We start from the raw sequence: 20,104 nt of genomic DNA, 5'->3' as shown, positions 1-20,104 counted from the left end.
ATCTAACATTATGTAATACACTTATTTATTTGCTTATTAACTATTTCCTCCTTCTGCTAGAGCACAAGCTCCACGAGGACAGAGCTTTCTTTCTGTTTTGTTCACTACTGTGTCCCCAGCACATATGACGATGCCTGACATATAACAGGCATTCAGTAGGTATTTGTGATGGAAGGAAGGAATGAGTGAATGGGGCCTATGATCCCAGGATCTGCTCTCACTTCCCTGGCCACCTGGTTTCTGATTTGGTTTTATTTCATTGAGGGGAAAGGTCATCTTTTCCGACATTTGTTGTTTTCTGGGATAATCTGCAGATAACTAGGGACGGGGTAAAGGCAGAAGTGAGAAGTCCAAAGGTCAGCGTTAAATGATGCCTCAGAGGGGATGTAAGGCACAGGCACCTGAGCGTGATGTGATCGGGGCTGGGAAGTCACTGTCAGGAGGAGCCACCTGCATAAGGAGTGAACCAGCGTCCTGTGGACTCAGGGCGCCTGGGTCATGTGCCTGGGGTTGGGGGTGGGGTGGTGTTCACGCCCTGGAAGAGCCGCCCCGCTCTGCTGCTCCCTCCAGCGGCAACGATTGGGGTGGGGCTGCCTGGGGCGCCCTGAGGAGGCAGACACAAGAGTCAAAAGGGTGGAAATTCAGGGGCTGGGGACCTGCACAGGACACAGGTCAGATCACCGGAAGGACGTGGGCCCTCACCCTAAGGAGAGCGCTGCGGCTGGTACACTGTCATCCAATAAACTGGCTCAGCATCCACACTTCACCAAGCCCATCTCCTTGTTCCTTTAACGGAGCCATCATGTTTCCAACAGTTACAAAGTATTTTTTCTTTCCTTGAGGCAAAGCTTGCAGATAGTACAGTACAGTGAAAAGGAGCAGGGACGAGAAAGCCTCACTGTAGCCCTCACTTGTACGTGACCTTGGCCAAGTCCCTGCACCTCCCTGAGACAGACCTGGAACCCATCCCTGTGTGTCACCAGCTGTGTGACTTCTAGCAAAGACCTTGGCCTCTCTGGGCCCCAGTTGCTTTACCTGTAAGGTAGGGGCAATAGTAATTACTCACGGGGGTGCCTAAGTGGGCCAGAAGAGTAGATGTAATTGGTATCAAATCTGTCACTGCCATGTTCTCATTTTGTGCTCCAAAAACTCCCTCGGGAGCGGGCCACTTCTGGACACCCCACAGTCTCACACTTGGACCTCTCCACGGTTCCTCAGCAAGTGGGTTCTATTCCCAGAGTTCAGGGAAGGGGGCTTAGAACAGGAAACTTCATGGAGAGGTCCTCACATGCCTCCACGGGCTTGGGAAAGAGAAGTAGGAGGAAAAGATGGGTTCAGTGTCTTCCGGGACTGCCCAAGACCAGGGCGAGTGGGTAGGCCTGGCAGGGGCTGGGCTGGTGTCCACAGAAGGACAGGAGAGACTGGGGGAGAGTCCAGAGCCACACCTGTGTCACCAACACTGCGACCGGCAGTTTGTGGGCTTCACGTTGGGGACTGCCGGTGCTGGAGCTCCAGGCGCCTGGGCCCCTCTCTGGTGGTGGCCCTACGTTCATCCCATCAACCAGCTGGGCCACAGTGTTGGCCTGGGGCCGACCGTGGGCAGAGGACAGAGGCCTCCTTCCAGACGACCTCCCTGCTCTTGATGTGCTGGGGGCCCTGAACTACCAGTGGTTTTGTGATTTGTGCCAGAACTCTGCAAGGCACCAGGCAGCAGGGGGATGCCAGACATGCAGGAAGGAAGGGGGACCCAGCGTTAAGAGCGAATGTGAGAGGATGTCAGCATTAGGCAGAGAGGAAACTGAGGGCTGAGAAGAGAAAAAGAAGGCGAAGGGACGCCAGAGCTATGCTGCTGCTAAGGGTACCCAGCATCTTTGGGGTCCAAAGAGCCTTGGGAGCCACGCATGACCTGCAGCTGGTGGTCAGGACACACCAGGGATGGTGTTCCCGGGCCTAAGGAGGTCAGGGGGCAGGGAGTGGCTTCTAGTCCCAGCTCCCCCAGATGCTGTGACTGGGAGTGAACCACACTCCATCTCTGAGCTTCAGTCCCCCATCTGCAAAATTCAGAAAATACTACCACCTGTCTCTCCTGATCTACAAGGTTAATCAGAGGATCTGACTGAGTCATGGACGTAGAAACCCTTAGTAGGGCCTGATGGAAGGAGCAGGCCTTGATGCCTCCAAGAGACTCCGTGGAGGCAGAGAACTTGGGAGAGAAGGGTTCGAGTCCCAGCCCTGCCCCGATACACTGGGCAGGTCTCACCTCTTTTTCTAGGGCTCAGTTTCCTCCTTTAAGAAACTGAGATGCCTGAAGTCCACACAACTCAGAAAACAAAAATCAAAGCACTCCACAAACCACTCCACAAAAACGCACACTCCAAGACAATAAAGAAAAAAGGGCCCTTTCCCCAAGCCTCAGTGCCTCAGGGGCTGAGGACACAGCCCAGCCCCAAGGGCTGCTGAGGCCTCTCCCGCCATCCTCCGGCCCCAGGCTGGGGTCTTTTACCTTCGCAGAAGCCGCTGACTGGCGGAGAGTGCCCGATGAATAACCACAGAGAAACTACAACAGGAACCACAGTGCACGGCGAGATGGGGTGGGGGGCAAGGAGAACGTGGCGGGTCAGAAAACAGGGAGCAAAATCCACCAGGGAAAGAGGACAACCCTCAGGGCAGTGGTCTGGGCTTCTGGGAGGCTGGGGGCAACACAGGCAGCAGGACAGGCACTGAGGGGGCAGCGGCTCTGCCCTCCCCTTGAGCCCCTCCATGCACTCTCCAGGAAGCCATGGGACAGGAGGAAAATATGAGATAAAAAGGCATACAATCCTGCAAGAAACAAGTCCACCCATTGAGAAGGTGGTGGAGTTGGGATTTGAATTTGGCTTGAGCCCACTACTACAGAGTCCAGGCTAAAACGCTAGGGACAAAGGAAATGTCGAGGGTGGGAAAATTCTCCACCCACCCCCCCAATTTGAGGTCCAGGGCTGGTACAAATATGCCATTTGTGCCCATTTCTCTGAACACCCACACCCGTCCGCGTCCTCAAGGCTGGATGTCCCCTCTTTGCCCGTGCTCCCTGTTAGCTGCTGGAGGTCAGGGCGGGGGAGGGGCCCCCCCATGGAAAACCGAGTCCTGATCAAGCTCTGCTCCGCAGCATCCCACGTGATCCTTCTCTGGGCCTTGCACCCCACCCATTCTACCTCATTAGTACAAGAGGACCCGATAGGAGGATCTTGGAGGCCCTCCAGCCCCTCCCGGAACCACAGCAAAGCACCACCCCTGCTCTATGGCCAGAGGAGCTCAGCTGAAGCCACTAGACAAGGGGGCATCTAGTTACCGGCCTGGCTTCTGGGGGCCCTTCCTGCCCAATGAAAACCAAACCCCGACATTACCATGGCGACGTCAGCCTGGAAGATCTGCTTGATGAACTTGTTCCTGGAGGAGTGGACCAGCTGGATGATGTCTCCATGCAGGGTGTCCCGGTTCTTCTCCAGGAAGCCTGGGCGGCGGCAAAGAGCAGTCACACCTCGCCAGCTCCGGCAGCCTCCCCCTGACAAGACTCACCCCTTCCCCGAAGCCACAACGCCTGGTCCAGGAAGACACTCAAAAGCCACCTAGTTCAACCACATCCACTTTACAGCTGGGGACTCTGGGGCCTGTAGAGGACAGTAGCTTGCCCAAGGTCCCAGAGAAAGCGAGGGGCAGAGCCAGCGCTGGAACTCGTCTCCCAGCCTCACAGCTCACCTCTTCCCGGCCTGGCCAAAGCGGAGGGCAGGAAGTCTCAGGCCCCGGGAGGGAGCGGGGCACCTTGCCAGCTCAACCACCGCAACACCTGAAATGCCAGCTTCAGTCTTTTGGATGAAGGTGAGATAGGCTGGGACCTGGGACCCTCTACCGGAGTGCTCGCACCTGGACAAACGTCTCCTCCAGCAACAAAATACAAAGAAACTTAGGGACTAAAAATAACCACACGCATGTGCGGTGCCAGCAATTGTGAACAATAAGATACAAAAAGGACACAAACCGACTGCCATTCCTGAGCTTCTGGGAGCAAAAGCAGGGAACTGCCTGTGACCCCAGCACACAGCACTACCAAGAGGGTGAGCTGACCACGTAAGCCGCCCCACCCCCTCCAGCCCGACCCACCAATCCGCCACCGCCCTCACCTCATTTAAGGAACCAGCCCGCCCCCGCTCAGGGCGTGAGCAAAGGCACCTGTTTCTTGTTCTCACTCCCTCGTGCTAAAGCAGCGCGAGCCCCTGTAAAGCTTGCCTGAATTTCTCGTCTGGCTTCTTACCAATTTCTATTGATTAAAAAGTCCAAGGACCCAAGTTCACTGACAAAGGTGTCAAAAGCCCTTGTTAAGTGTGTGCCCTGGGAGAGAATACAAGTTCATCTGGTACCAGCTAATAGTAAAGGAATGCATTTAAAATACCTTGTTTGGATAGTGGCTTCACAGCTGGAAGGCTCACAGCTCCCCCTGTATATGCAGGACAGGTGGAGACTATCTTCCCCACTCTCACAAGGGAAGAAATTGATGTTCAGAGAAGCTAAGTAAATTGTCTAACTGCACACAGCAAGCCACGGGCAGAGTTAAGACCTGAGCGCAGGAGCCCTGGCACCAGCCCAGGGAGGCTCCCCTGCACCACAGAGACTCCAAAGCAGGCTACCATTACCAGCGCCTGAGGACTTAGGAACTGGTTAATGGGGGGCCCTGCTAGCGCGGGGATGCAGATGCGGAGCCCAAGGGCTGGGGATGCCTGAGGAGGAGGAACCCTGCAGAGAAGCAGCACCCTTTCCCCCAGGACTCAGGCTGCCCTGGCTGGCAGATGGCACAGAGACCCAGTGCGGAGCTGCCCACCTGGCATCTGGGGAGGGGTGAGCTGCAGGTGGCACTCAGTACTGGAAGGGGGGCTCTGAAGTTGGGATGGAATTGTAGGGTCCTAACTAAAGCTCTATGACAGACTCACTACGGGACCCTAGGGAGGTCCCCTTCTGGGCCTCAGCTTCCTTATCTGTTGAATGAGCATGATGCACCCATAAGCTCTAGGTTCTTTTTGGATCACCTAGCACCACACATGTCATAAATAAAATTTACTGAATTGAAACAGTGCTCTGTAAACAGAAAATGCTGACACAATTGTTTAAAGTAGCTCAAAAGTGATTAGTGACCTTAGGCAAGTCATTTCCCTCTCGAGGCCTCAGTTTCCAAATCCATAAAAGTAGATGAGCCGTATGTTCCCTCCAGATCTAATAATATTCTGTAATTTTATAACTGAGTAGAGTTTGCTCAATTTTCATTTTCGTCTCCTCAGCCACATCATGAAGCCTAGTACATAATAGATGCTCAGTGAACGCTGGTTGGACGGCACTGAAAAAAAACCCTCTCTTACTGCAAACAACAGATCTATTTGTTTGTCCAACACTCCTTCAAACTTAACATTGGCTTTCTTCTTTCTAACAGGTGGGGCGGATCTCACACCCACTATTTTAATGAGGGCTGAGCAGCCTTCTGATTGCATAATTGCCGCACGGCTTGCTCTCTGCCTCCTGGACCAACTCAACAAGGAAGTATGAAAGCAGTGGCTCTTTGCTTGTTCGTTTGGAATTTCACTGGCTTTGGCTGTGGCTGGGACCCTTTGGGACTGAAGGCGGGAGGGCAGATACATCCCACAGCTGATGCCCATTCAAGGCCAGCCCTTTGCACCAGGGTGTGAGGCCTGCGGTTGGCAAGGGCAGTCTGCCCGCTTTTGACAGACCCTGTAGGGATTCCAAGTGGAGAAAACTTGACCGTTTTCTGACCTTCCTCCTCACTTCTAGCTTTAAAATGAGCCCAATTGTATCTCCCAGGAGAAAAGAAGATACATCTCCTTCAAAGACCAAACTTGGTCTTGCTGCTCAAAGAGTTTTGGTGAGTAACTGGGCTAGTTTTAGGCCTGGCTTTGCAGCCAATAGGCTGTATGATCTAAAAAAAACGTTAACTGCCCCTTCTGAGACTCAGTTTCCCCATATGTGCAAAAGAGCATTGAGCCCACCCGAAGAATTGAAAGCAGGGACTCAAAAAGATAGGTATACACCCATGTTCATGGCAGCACTATCACAACAGCCAAAAGGTGGAAACAACCCAAATGTCCACCGACAGATGAATGGATAAATAAAATGTGGTGTATATACACACACACACACACATACACACACAATGGAATATTATTCAGTCATAAAAAGGAAGAAAATTCTGACACATGCTGCAACATGGATGACCCTTGAGGGCATTATGCTAAGTGAAATAAGCCAGACACAAAAGGTCAGATATTGTATGTTTCCACTTATATGACGTACTTAGAATAGTCAGATACATAGAGACAGAAAGTAGAGTAGAGGTTATCAGGCACTAGCGGGTGGGGGGAGGATGGAGAGTTATTGTTTCGTGGGTACAGAGCTTCTATTGGGGGTGATGACTAGGCTCTGGAGAGTGCTGATGGTTGTACAATATTGCGAATATACTTAAGGCCACTGAACTGGAGACTTAAAAATTGTTAAAATGGTAAATTTTATATGACATATATTTTACCACAATTTTTTTTAAATCCCTAAAAAAGAAGCACTGAGCCCAATGCTTCCTAACATCCCTTCCCTCTTTGTATTCCAGGGCCCTGGTCTCTGTCCTGGGCTGGACAAGGGGAAGGAAGGGAGGGGACACAAGCAAAGAGAGACAGCCAGCCCCAGAGGGCCCACCTGTACCTTGACTCTCATAGTAAACAACGCCTGCAAAGTGGTTGATCCCAAACTGGGTCTCGTGGTTGTTCTTGGGGGGAATGTAGTTCGAGTTGAGCTTGTGCTGGGAGTTCAGTTTATGTAACATGGTGGTGTCTGTGCCCTGTGGGAACCAAGCAGCAGCTGTCAAGCCCACCCACTCCTCCCCGTCGTCCCACTCTCTACCAGGCCCTACTGTCTTTCCTGCCCCCTGTCTTTTCACCCCCTCTTCTGTTTTTCCCAACAGCTTCCCTCCCTTTATTTATTCCCCACACAGGAGCTCTCTGGGCCTCCATTTCCCCATCTGTTAAGTGGGTGAATTGGAATTACACAACCTTGAAAGTACATTCCAGCTTAGAAAATCTATTTCCCATGATTAAAATCATGAGAGCAGCCCCTCCCCCACTCCAAGACATATTCTGTGTCTGGAGCACCTATTCTGCACCAGCTGCATGCTTAGATCTTCATAGTTTGGTCCAGGACCCACTGGACCGTAGGTAATTCCCAAATGTCAGATGAGCGCATTTGAACCGGCCCCAAAGCTGCTCTGAGAGGCGCGTATCATTAGTCCCATTCCACAGATGAGGAAAGCGGAGGCTCAGAGTGTGGAGGGGACGTGTCTGCCCCACTCTGCTGCAGGCCCACCTTGGGGAACTTGCTCTCCTCATCGATGAGGGAAATGATGTTCATGGGCTTGTTAGCGATCATGTCCAGGGCGTCCTGGTTGTCTGTGAACTCGATGTGCAGCCAGTCGATGCTCTCCAGGTCATACTCCTCCTGTTCCAGCTTGAACACGTGCCGCACGAAAAACTGCTGCAGGTGCTCATTGGCGAAGTTGATGCACAGCTGCTCGAAGCTGCAGGGAGGGGTGCAGGGCACAGGTGGCAGCGGGAGGCAGGGGGGTGTTCAGGCCCTGCCTTGCCGCTCAGGGGCTGGCCCCAGCTTGGTGTGCAGTGTGCCCCTGGGACTTCCGATCTCTGAGGTGAACCAGCATTGCAAGTCAACCCCCTCCATTACCGAAGAGGACACGGAGGCCCAGAGAGTGCACAACAGGTACCCAAGGTCACTCAGTGAGTCGGAAGGAGAGTTAAGGCTGGAGCCCTCTTCCCTGCATGACCAGGCCCTGAGAGAGGGCTGGTGGATGGGCACCACACCCCTGGCAGAGCATCTGGGAGAGGAAGAACCAAGGCACTGGGGAGGGGCCTCAAAGAGAGATCCAAAGCGTCAGCAGACATGGGAAGCGGGCTCATGAGATTGGGCAAGAAGGGCCTTGACAGTGACATCTCTGAGCCACCAACTCAGTGCTCTCCCAGGTGACAGACACTTCATGTGTTCAGTGTGAGTGTTTTGGTGGTGTGGAGGGCTTTGAGACATCTGAACATTACAGAAATTGAAGTGACTTGCCTGGGGTCACACAGCTAAAAAGTGGGGCAGGGCTGGCTGCCTCAAGCTCCAGTGTCCACCTGGGCCTGCTCCATCGATCTGCCCCTCACACAGCCCCCAAGTGGGACACCAGCTATGGCCAACACCCCATCTCAAGCTTGGCTCAGGCCCGGCCTCACCTGCTTTGCGGCACCTTGGAGCTTGGACACCGGACTGACGGGCGGTGGGGACTAGAGTGTCTGTGATGGTGTAAGAGCCTTCGCTCCACCACCCCAGCTGGCCTCAGCTGGCCCAGGGACTGGAGGGGACAGGGGAGAAGGGGAAAGGGCCCCAGAGGGTGTCTGGAGTCAAATTTTCCAACAGCCTGGCAGAGTGTGCTCGGAGCTAAAGGTAGTTTAAAGGGAGAGATTTGACACTGAAGCCCATGTTGCAGAAGAAAATCCCCACAGGACACAGCCCGTGTGGTACCTGTTCACGGCAAAGTTCTCGAACCCAAAGATGTCCAGGAGGCCAATGGACCGTCGAGAGTTATTCACTTCCTGGGAGGGAGGCTTGTAAATTGCCACATTGATCTTGTCCACAATCCACACAAAGAGCCGCCCGTAGATCCCCTGCGGGGAGAGGCAGCCACGTAAGCCACGGGGTGCAGCCACAGCCTTGCAGGAGGACCGGCCAGGCTCCTGGGCCTCGATGGCCTCGCTCCAGCCCCTTCCTGCAGCACGAAACCCCCAAGCTTCACCCTCTCCTGCCAGAACAATTCCTGCCTGTCCTTCAAAGCTCTGTGGAGATGTCAGCTCCACCAAGAAACTTCTCCTGACCTCACGCAGTTTCGGCTCCCATCTCTCCCAACCATCTCTGTCTCCCCTTCAGCTCTGATTATCACGAGGGTCCCAGAGCCCAGCACAGGGCCTGGCACAGCGGAGGGGCTCAACGGATGACAAAATGGCAGGACTGGGGGGCCCCTCCACCCGACCCAGCCCCTCTTCGGCGGTCTTCGTTGGAGAGATCAGAGAGGGTATGCCCTGGGCTGGGAATAGCACAGCAGACCGAGTGACCAAAGGTTATGATTCAGCATGAAGCAGACCAGGTGTGGAGGGCCTCAGGGCACCAGAGCTGTTGGGGCCGCTGAAGAGCACAACTCCCACCCCTTGTGGGACAGACAAATGAGGCTCCGGGGAAGGCAGGCTCTTGCCCAAGCCCCAGAGAGAGCCAGTGGCTGGAGCCGGACCCAAGGGCAGACCGGGGTCAGGGCCCAGACGTCCTTCCAGCTCTGTGGACCCCTCAGCTCCTGTCCGTGAACAACCCCACCTCCCGTGGGGCGGGGAGGGCCGGCAGCCACTCCACCTTGACGAAGGCGTCTCTCACGTCCAGCGCTTGCTCCCTGCTGAGCGGGGTGGACACCGTCTCCCCGCGGGTGATGAGGGTGCGGCTGGTCAGGCAGTTCATCAGGTTTGGGGGGTTCACCTAGTGGGGCAACGTCCAGGCACCCACTCAGCCGCCCGCCAGCCTGCCCCTCCCTCCATCACACCTAGAACCCCTCCCGCTTTCCACCAGGCCTGACTCAGACTCTGCCCTACACGGCCATATCCTCCCCAGTCATCAAACCCACCCAAGGGCGGCTGAGAAGGAACTGCTCTCTCCTCGACAGCCCCCTCCCATCCCCCCAGCATGTCCCCTGTCCCTCCGGCACCGGCTTTGATTCTGGCTTTATTTATACCAGTTTTCCAACTCGAGGCAGAGCCTAGTAAATCTTTACTACAAGACTGACTGAACTTCTCAGGGCCCCCCATGCTCCACACCCTCCCCAGGGGCAGCCACACTAGGTCCCCACTCCTCCTCTGGGACCCGTGCCCAACACAGATCCTGCACACAACCGGTTCTCGACGTCGAACTTCTAGAACTATCCAGGCAGAGGGCCCCAGCTCCCTCAGCCTGAAGTCAAAACTGCTCCTCTGGGAGAGGGAGAAGCAGGCAAGGGGACAGAAAGCTCTCACTGACCTCGAGCAGAGACGCAGCTGTGGCCAGGGATGGGGAGAAGAGGACCTCGCAGGCATCCAGGTTTTCAAATGTACGGTCTGTCAGCAGCACCAGGGCGCAGCGTCAGGCAAGAGGGGGTGGGCGTGGGGGGAAAGGGACAGTCTAGCAGGACAAGGCGGCTCTTGTCTCGAGTCTCAGGGGGACTGCCCTGCCCACAGAGGGCATCAGCACCATGACTAAATGCTTTTCTGGGTTAATATCAGTTTGATGAATGTTGTCACCGTGAGCCACGGGCACCAGGAGGGTAGGGAGCATGTATGCCCAGCATCTGGCTCCACGCCTGACATCCACGTAGCAGACACTGGCAGTCATGGCCCCCTCTCCCATGACCCTCACTCCAGACCCCCAGAGCAATCAGGGGCTCCTGAGACATGCTTGGAGAACTTGTCTAGCTCTGTGCCTGATACCATCTGCCCTTCGCCAAATGTGCCCTGCTCTCTCAGGCCTCAGGACCTTTGCACAGGCTGTTCCTTCTGCCTGGTGCGTGCTTTCTCCACGTCTCTTAGTCTTTCAAGACTCACTAGACTGTGGGCTCCTTAGAGCTGGGATCATTCATTCATACTGAGCAAACATTCCCAGAGCTCTTACTCTGTCCTGGGACCATGCTGGACACCAGGGCAAGAGCAGAGTGGACTTGGTGCCTGTCTCAGAGGACCTCCTCCCAGCCTGGCACATCGCTGGAGTGTCAGATGAGTGAACGTGTTCCCTTTTCTAGCCTGCTTTCCTTTCTGAAGATGGCTGTTCAGTCACTCACCCTCATACTTCAGGTTGCCCAGGTGCAGGATGGCGGCCAGGAGCTTTGAGATCTCCCAGTTCTCCGTGTCTGTGAACATGAGCACCTTCATGGCCGAGCGGATGTTGGCATACTCCTGGCTGTCCTCGCGGCCCTCACAGGTTATGCAGTTACCCTGGTGGGAGTGGGTGGGAGAGTGGGGTGCAGACGGGTGTCGGGGAGGCCACAGGTACCCACAGTGCCTGGGCTGAAAGGCCCTCTGCCTGGCCAGGCCAGCCTGGGTTTCTGAGCACTGACTTCACCTATGACTCCTCCAGGAAGTCTAGAAAGCTTCTGGCTGGCCTTCTCAAGAATACATTGCCCACATCTGGGGAGCATGGATGCCCCTTCTTCCCATGAGTGAGAGGAGCCGGGTCACTGATGCCAGGCCTGCCCCCGTCACCCCGCCTGGCAAGTCACAGCACCAAGGCCTTACCTTACCCCTCTCCCCCCATGGACATCCACCCTCAGGAACCTGAACCCCTCACAAGGTGCAGCCTGGGGTAGAAGGTGGGAGGTGGTAACTACAGACAGGCAGGGCATCGCCTGGGGTCTGCCCCATTGTGTGTGCCTATGAGACCCGTGTGTGCACGTGTGTGTGTGTATCCAAATGTGCCAGCCAGCTAACGGAAGTGTCCAGAAAGGCCTGCCACACCTACAATACACAGACACACACATACACACACACACCCCTTGGCTGACCCACATCCCTCAGCTGCCATAGCCCACACTTGTGTCCACGTGGCTGGCCCACCTCAGGTCCAGACAACCAGGCATGGGCTCCCCCCAGGGCTAGGGAAGCTGGTGCCCCCCAGTCCAGCCTGCTGTGTGCGTGGCCCACCACTGGCGCTGAGTGGCAGCAATGATCTCAGGCCCACTTTTCCTTTATGTCCAGACAACTAGAGGCTGGCAACAGGGTCCTGCAACCAGTAAGCCCCTGGGGCTGAAGCCACAGCAGGCTGTACCCTACAATCCTGGGGGCCCTGGCAGAGGTCACAGTCTCCACGTCCTCAAAGAATAACGTATCACCTCACACGTGTGCAGACAGGGCCGGGTGTGCATACACGTGGGCATGTGTGTGTCTTTGCGTCCCTGGGTCTGGGACGTCTACACATTTAGGAATGTGTGTGTCTGTGGTGATAATTCATCTAGATGTGTGTATAAGCAGGTGTGTGCCCAGGTGGGGAACAGGCCTTATGGTGGGCTGGGGCCAGTCAGAGGATGGAAGAAAGCCCACAGAGAAGTTCCTAACCACCAGGCCTGGAGATGGGGAGGGGCTGGGACAGTATCCCCCTCCCCGGGTGCCCCACCTGGGCCTCACCATGGCCAAGTAGTTATAGTCTGTGGCCTGGCCCAGGCCCAGCTTCCTCTTCTGTTCCTCACTCATGCCTTCCAGCATGCAGTAGAACACGTGGTAATTCCTTTCATCGGGGGCCTAAAAATGGGAGCACAAGGTGTTGGGGGATGGGAGGGCGGGAGGAGGCCATCTGGAACCAGACAGACAAGCAGACTGTAAACAGTTTACTATGTTAACAAGTGCCTTTCATGAAAAAGTCCCCGTGGGTGGGTTTCCTGCTGGGATTTCAGGCACTGAGGCAAGCGAACAGCAACACAGGGACAACCAAGGCTATGCAGACGGTGTGCACCCCACACCCCCCTGAGGCTGGGGCTCCTGCACAGGTGCAGCTCTGCCCAGGGGCTCAGGCCCACCTGGCGACAGACACGTGACTTCTCCAGCAGGTACTGCTCGATCCTGGCGCCCTCGATGGCGCCCCGCTTGTTGAAGTGGATGTCAATGTACTTCCCGAAGCGGCTTGAGTTGTCGTTGCGAATGGTCTTGGCATTCCCAAATGCTGCAGGGTGGGCAGACGTTCATGGGTCACGGTCAATGTCAACCGCCACCTAGCCACCCAGCCCTGCCCTAAGAGCCCGGCCCTACCTTCCAGGATGGGGGTGGCTTCCAGCACCTGCTGCTCGATCCATGAGTGCTGCCCACTGATGGCCGCCAGGAACTGCAGGATCAGCTTTGTGCTCTCCGTCTTCCCTGCCCCAGACTCCCCACTGCAGAGGAGCCCCAGGCAGAGGCAAGACCTGTTACTGCCCTAAACTATGGCCCCCCCTCCAACCAGCTCCCTATCTGTAGAATGGGCTGACACTAAGGACCTTCCAGGTCTGGGGAAGGCGAAAGGAGCTCAGTGCCCTGCCACAGCTAAAGGTTACTTTCTTTCCCCTTATTCAGACACACACACTCCTCCATCCATACTGCCACACAGCATGGCACGAACTAGATGCCTGATCAATGCTTTGTTGTTTTACCCTCTGCCCAAGAGATAACAGGAGCCTGAGGTTGCAACTGACCATAATTTAACAGGAGCCAGCAGTAAACAAGGTTGGTCTCAAAAGTTAACATGAGCTATGGTAGCATTAATAGAGGTATAAGGCCTGGGAAAGGGGAGGTGATTCTCTATATTATGAGGCATTAGCGGGAGCACAGAGCAGGAGTTCTAGGGGCCAAGCCTGGAGCTCCATGCTGGTCCTGGGCCGCCCACCTGATGATACAGCACTGGTCACGGCTGTTGCGCTTCATGTTGAAGTAGCAATTGTCAGCAATGGCAAAGATATGTGGGGGCATCTCCCCAATCTTCTTGTTGGTGTACTGGCGGATGTGTTCTGGCGAGTAGATAGAGAGCAGCTGGTAGGGGTTCACAGCCACCAGGATGGAGCCCGTGTAGGTCTGTGGGCAACAAGGAACAGGGAGTTCACTCCTTCCCATGTGGGAGGCTCTGACTCTAGAAAGCTCTCAGGCTCTGCCCTGCTCCGTCCCTCTGGAAGGGACAGCACTGGCTTTGGAGTCCCATGGATCTGGGGTCAGAATCCTACCACCCTATGAGCTGGGGGTGAGGCCTTCAGATTAGCATTGGGTCGGGCTCACAGTAAGTTCTCAGAGACATTTGATGAAAGGAGGGAGGAAGTGGGGAGGGAGGGAAGGCGGGTCTCAAAGCCTCAATTTCCTTATCTTTATCCGTAAAATGGGCAGAATATAACTTTATGAAAGAAGATGGTGGACTTTAAAATTTATAGCACACTGTAGGTAATTCTCAAATGCTGGCTCCCACTTTTGCCTCCAAACCCTGCATCCCAAACTTTCAGAGTAAAATTCACAAACTGGACCTTCCCAGAGTGGAGGAGTTGGGTTGGTGAGGGGGGAGTGGAATGAAGCCATAAAGAGCTAAAGGGGCTGGGTGGGCCCCAGTCTCTGCAGCACTGCCCCTGTGCTCTGGGGGACAGAGCGCCTCCAGCCATCCCGGGCAGTGGGGACACACAGGCCAGACGCACCTCAGAGAGCCTTCTGGGGGCTTTCTCTCCTCGGGCTCCTCTGTTAGGGCACGTATGTGCAAAATTTCCTGCTGTGGGCCCTACTACACAGGGGACACAAGACCTGGCCCTCCTGCCACCAGGACACAGGGAGGCCCTCAGGGGTTACTTCTCCTTCCCTCCCCACCTCTCCCCACTCCAACTCAGAAAGGTCAGGCCCAGCTTATAAATGGTGATGGATCTATTGACATCTGGGCCCGGAGGGGTTGAAGAAAGATGTGACTGTGCAGGGGAGGCGACAGCTCTGCCCATCCCCTCCCACCCAGGGCCCAGTGCATCATACCAGAGCCCCAGTCACGCCCTAGCAGCCTCAGCCCAAGGTGGCCGTGCAGGGAAGGCGCTGCTGCCAGCACCGCATGCCAGGGCAAGTGCCCACCCCGGGGGCAGGTGTGGCCATGCAAAGCTGCCCTGGGCTGAGCGCCCCAGACCCAGGCTTCTCTCCTGCCAGACATTGTCCCTTTGGGCCCCAGTGGACTCTCCTCTCCCCTTGGCTCTTCCTACCAGCTAGACTCTGGTAACCAGGTAGGAGAGACAGCCACAAGGAACATCCCTTTGGCAGATCCCTTTGCTTCTCTAAGCTTCAGTTTGCTCATCTGTAAAAGGGAGATGGTTAACACCCACCTCCCAGGGCTGTCATAGAGACCAAAGGGCACAACCTTTGACAGGTGTCTGGTATAGAGTCAGCTGTCCACAAATGCTCCCTTCCTTTCTTCTGAATACTTCCCTAACAAAGCGATGCTCAAGGACCTGGCCCGTGATCATCCTCATGTGGCCTCGGGCCAGCTAGGCTCCGTGCTGTCATTCAAGAACCCTTCCCTGAGGCGTGGGGAGTCTGACAGCCACACGCTGGGTGGCAGGGAGGGAGAGCCTGGGGCCCTGGCAGCTCGCACCAAGCACACGGATTCCTTGAGATTGGCCGGGGGCGGGGGGTGGGGGGGGTGGGGGGGGTGGGGGGGGTGTGGGGGGGGTGGGGGGGGGGGGGGGGTGGGGGGTGGGGGGGGTTGGGGGGTGGGGGGTGGTGGTGGCGGGGAATGGGGGAGTGGAGGGCTCGTCAGTGGGGATCAAGCACAGAGGCATAAAAGGACAGGACACTTGGGAGGATTGCTGGGAAAAGGTCACCCTGGCAGCTGGGGAGAACGCATAGCAGCTACAGACGCAGGAGGCAGAGACACTATTTCAGACCCAATGAACCGATCGACGGGGGAGAGTCAGAGCCAGACCGAGGTGGCCCTGAGGACAGACCAAGCACAGGGCAAAGGGAACGCTGAGATGCCACAAGCAGCCTTCCAGGGGCTGGGCCTGGACCCTCTTCTCCCCCTCACAGCTCCCATGGCCCTGTCTACTCTGCCCACAGCCCAGAGGGCCCTCCTGAGCACTAGACCCCTCAGCCCCCTCCCCCACCTGATGTCCACCAGCCTGTCCGGACGGGAGCTCACTGTCCCCTCAACCCTGCTCCTCCTCTGCCTCCCGGCTCGGCCAATAGCACCACCACCATCCTTCACGGCTGACCTTCACAGCCGACCTTCACCGCCGACCTTCACCGTGGACCTTCACCAGGGCGGACCTTCACCAGGGCGGGACGCCGGGAGGCCTCCCTCTCCTTCATAACAATGCACTTCACTCCGTGGGCACGGCCACCTCCCTGGCCAGGCGCCTCCCCTCTGGGCTCCCAGCTTCCACACTGGCCCCTACAATCTGTCGTCCACTGGGAACCAGAGTCAGCTCTGAAAATCTGACTGTGTCATCCCCCTCCTGAAAACCCTCAGGAGATTCCCCATGGCCTCAGGACAAAGTCAGTATCCTTCCCCTGCCCACAAGACCTCCGAGCCCTGGCCCTCGTTAGCTGCATCCCACAGCCAGAGGCTCCCTCCATATTAAACCTTCTGTTAAAAGCACCAAGCTCCATCCCCTGCCCCCTCACCCAGCTAATGCCTGCTCATCCTTCAGGTCCAAACGGAGATGAGCGCTCCCCCCGCAGGAAGCCAGGCACCCTCCTGTGTGACCCATCACAGCCTCCATGGTCCCCTTCACTTGGCCCCCGACTCCTCCATAATTCTGGTTCAAGGCCTCTGCCCCCCAGCCTCACTCCTCTCTCTACCTGGGGCCCAATACTGTGCATGGTGCGTAAGACACGCTCAGCAAATGTTTGGCAAGTGAACGAATGAGTCACTAAATTAATGGATGGAGAAGAAATTCACTGCTGTCCACAGGAAAGAGCAAGAAAAGGAGCTGAGGGAACAGGCCTGTCAGCAACACTGCGGCGGGCCTGCCTACGCTGACAGGAAGGATGGCCCGGGCTGGGGCTAGTGGAAAAAGCACACAAGTGTGAGGAGAAATGCTATCATTTGTGTAGAAAAAATTTTTAATTATATATATATATATAATTTAATATCATATATATCATATATATATAGTCTTTCTCTTAGAGGCTAGATAAGAAGTGAGTAGCAGTGGTCATCTCTGTAGCAGAAGGAATATTTTCCAATCTGTAGCACATATACCCATTTCAAACTAAATAATAAAAATGAAGCCTTTTCCTTCAGCGAGAGGACCCGGCCCAGCAGAACAAGGACACACCACCTGCCAGGAAGATCCCTGTCGGGCGCAGGACTTGCAGCTTCCAGGCCATCTCTCTCTGTATTGTCAGAAGGCCCCTGTGAGGTGTAGTCATGACACCCCTTCTCAGATGGGAGAACTGAGCCTGAGAAGGGGCGGGACTTGCCAAGGTTGCACAGCAGATAAGCAGGGAGTGGGATGAAGGAGGGACCCTGGCACCAGAACCCCAGCTCTCGCCTCCCCACCTGGGCTCCCCCAAATCCCAGGAATTCACCTGTGAGACTGCAGAGCTGGCAGTGGGGGAGGTAAAAGAAGTGAGGGGCTTGGCCACGGCTGACAATGAGACCCAGGCCCATCCTGCTTTTCTCTGGGCCTTAGCACCCATCCGTCCCCTGAGGTTCTAGGCGCTGCTCCCTGAGGCCCTCTGGCTCTGTCTCTCCAAGGGTTCATGGTCAGCAGAGAGTTAATGTCCAACTACCCAGCACAGGCCTCTTCTCCAGTAATAAAGCCTGCCCTGTGGGCCCATGCGCTGGAGTAGGGAAGAGAGAAGGATTATTCCCAAGCCAAGGACACAGCACACAGGTCCCTAGGGGCCCCCAAGTCCCCAGGTGGAGATCAAGGAGCCTCTCTTGGGCCAGAGACACACCCCAGGTGATATGGTAGGAATCCACCTCCTCCAGGAAGCCTCCGGGCCTGCTAGCCCTGGGGCCTCTCCCTTAGCAGACCATGGAGACCAAGACATACATCTTAGACACATACACCTTCCCAGTGTCACAGAGGCACCCACCCCATTGTGCCAAAGGGACGGCTGAGACCAGAAATGGGTAGGGACTCCCTAAAGGCAACCTGTCAAGACCTGGATCCAGGCCCCCCAGCCCCCAGACCAGGGCTCCAGCCCATGTTCAGCATCAGCCCTGCCACCTGTCGCCCGCAAGACCCAGGGACGACCCCTGGCCTCTGGGACCACCCAGTGAGGGGTTGCTAGGTGTCCTCTGAAGGCTCTGCTCCATGTAGGGTGCCTCGGGCTGACTTACGGCCCTGGGGTGCTGTCCCTCACGCACCTGGGGCCAGGCCAGCTGGAGCAGGCAAGCCCTGGGCAGACAGTCAGGGACAGAGCGTCCTCCGGGCCAAAGGCTGTGAGTGGCCGTGGTAATCTGAGGAAATCCTGGGTGCATGGGGGTGTGCCCAGGGTAACCCAAGCCATGAAGTGACCAGGGGTTGCCATGGTTAGGGACAGGTATGGTTTCTGGGTGGGAAAATGGCCTGGCTGCTTCTTCAAAGCCCTGCTCTAATCCTACTTCACGCACCCAGTCACAGAATCATAGAGTCGGAGAGTCATTTGAGCTGACTATTGAGCCCTACAATTGTGGAGCACAGCTCCCCAGACCAGCAGACACCCAGCATCTCAGGCCCACAGACTATCCAAGCTGGGCACCTTCCAGGCGCCACGACTTGACTTCCAGCCATGAGTCTCTGAAGGAGAAAGATAGCTCAGACACCTCGTGTGGGCTCCACCCCCATGCCCTCCCACCCTCACCCAAAAATCAGTCAGAAAGGCTACTAGTGAAACTTCTAATGAGGTAAATGGTACAGATCTCAGCGTTCTCTGGAGAATCCACAAACCTCTAGAATTCTTTTCTTTGATCCCAGTCAACCTAGGTAAGGCCTAATGTTCAGGCTGATTTCTCTGCCGGCTGCCAGTCTACCCTCAAAATTTCACAAACAAGATTCACTGATCTTGGACTGTCTGAAGTTTTGTCCTCCTCTCTCCCTTTTGAATCCTGTGTTTGCCTTTGTTCTTTGATTCAGTCTACCAACCGACTCCCTCACTTACAAAGAACCAGTTTGCCGGCAGAATCACTAAACTACACGCAAAATAACCAACTACATGCCTCTGAATTATTCTTAGACATTGTCCGCGGGGCCCCTGGTGGAAACAACTCCCACCTCACTCAGCTCCCCCCTGTGATGCTCACCCCCGAAAGGAGATTGTGTCAGGACGTCAGTTCTGCAGTGGTCTCCCTGGGCAGGCAAGTAGGCAGGCTCCCACTCACCTCCAGACCCAAGTGTCAGCCTCCACCCAGGCCTGGGTGATTGGCCACGGAGAGCCCCTGGACCATCCTGTGTCCACCTGCTGTCCAGAGAGAGGAGGGAGGAGGGAACCGCCAAGAACTGGGGTGCAGACGCCAGTGGGTCCCATGGGATATCTCTGGCCTGGGCTCAAGTCCTAGCTCCCCCCCACCATTGTCTAGGTGACACTGCTCACATCTGGAGGTGCCACTGCGCCCTGCCCCCTGGGTGAGGAAAGGAGTGAGAGGGGCTTTGTCGGTACTAAGGGTCTCCCTGAGAAAGCTGCTTGCTGTGCCAATGCAATCAACGTACGTCAAGGGCCCAAGCTCAGCCTCTTCTTGGCAGCTCAAAGCTACAGGAGGACCCAGAGTGGGGAGGCTGGCAGAGGGCCTCCCGAGCAGCTGAGGGACCACAATTCCAGGACTTCTGAGGGCCCGAGAGTTCCTTGTTGTGCTTCCTCAGGTTCCCTCAGACTCTCCCAGCTCTGTCTCCCTGGCTCCCCTTCACAGTCCTGACAAATCACTCACTTGGCACGGCCCTGCCTCAGGCCTTCTGTTCATGAAGTGCCCCTTCCTGAACGCCATCTCCACCAGCGGTCAGGAAGTGACCTGGGAGTGAGACCTCACTCCTACAGACCCTGCGGAACCAGCTCCGCACATCTCTCAGGCACTTATCACCCCACGCCTCCCCTGAGCATGCCCAGCCTGGGGACCTGGCTCAGGGGGCTCCCTCCTGCTCTCTCCTTGTTGTACACCCACAGCTTCCTTCACCCCTGAGCTGCTTGGGCACACAGCTCTGGGCCTGGCTAAGCCTTATAGAGCCTAAGTTTCCCTGTCTGTAAAATGGGACTAGGTCAGCAGTTCTCAGAGTGTGGTCCAAAGACCCCTGAGGGTCCCAGAGACCCTTTCAGGAAGTCCATAAGGTCTTGTCTTTTCCACCTCCATATCTGTGAGGACAGATTTTCTTCATACACTTCAGCCAAAACAATATCACATCAGTCTGGATGTAAAGCAGATACGGGAATCGGGTTGTCTTCTATTAAGTCAGATACTAAAAATATTTGAAAAAAAAGTAAAACAATGCCCCTCTTCTTACTAATTGTTTTATGTTGGCAAATATAGTTATTTTTCATAAAAATACATTATCCTGTAATGGATTTTTTGT

The 20,104-nt window shown here is 55.6% G+C and overlaps 1 protein-coding gene across 1 annotated transcript in view; it reads right to left on the bottom strand.

Annotated features, from left to right (window-relative positions):
* Window positions 1-20,104, bottom strand: part of MYO7A (myosin VIIA) — a 92,491-nt gene that overhangs the window by 61,567 nt on the left and 10,820 nt on the right. Inside the window, 11 exon segments of the mRNA XM_089915338.1 lie at window positions 3,387-3,493; window positions 6,736-6,871; window positions 7,393-7,603; window positions 8,599-8,741; window positions 9,475-9,594; window positions 10,129-10,205; window positions 10,922-11,075; window positions 12,261-12,374; window positions 12,650-12,792; window positions 12,879-13,000; window positions 13,489-13,673. Of these exon segments, the coding sequence (XP_089771464.1) occupies window positions 3,387-3,493; window positions 6,736-6,871; window positions 7,393-7,603; window positions 8,599-8,741; window positions 9,475-9,594; window positions 10,129-10,205; window positions 10,922-11,075; window positions 12,261-12,374; window positions 12,650-12,792; window positions 12,879-13,000; window positions 13,489-13,673 (1,512 nt within the window).

This window comes from Delphinapterus leucas, chromosome 7 (assembly GCF_059928025.1).
Source record: "Delphinapterus leucas isolate spDelLeu-1000000601 "Yukka" chromosome 7, BTC_Dleu_Yukka2, whole genome shotgun sequence".
NCBI classification, from domain to species: domain Eukaryota; kingdom Metazoa; phylum Chordata; class Mammalia; order Artiodactyla; family Monodontidae; genus Delphinapterus; species Delphinapterus leucas.
This window is presented reverse-complemented; position numbering and strand designations above follow the sequence as displayed.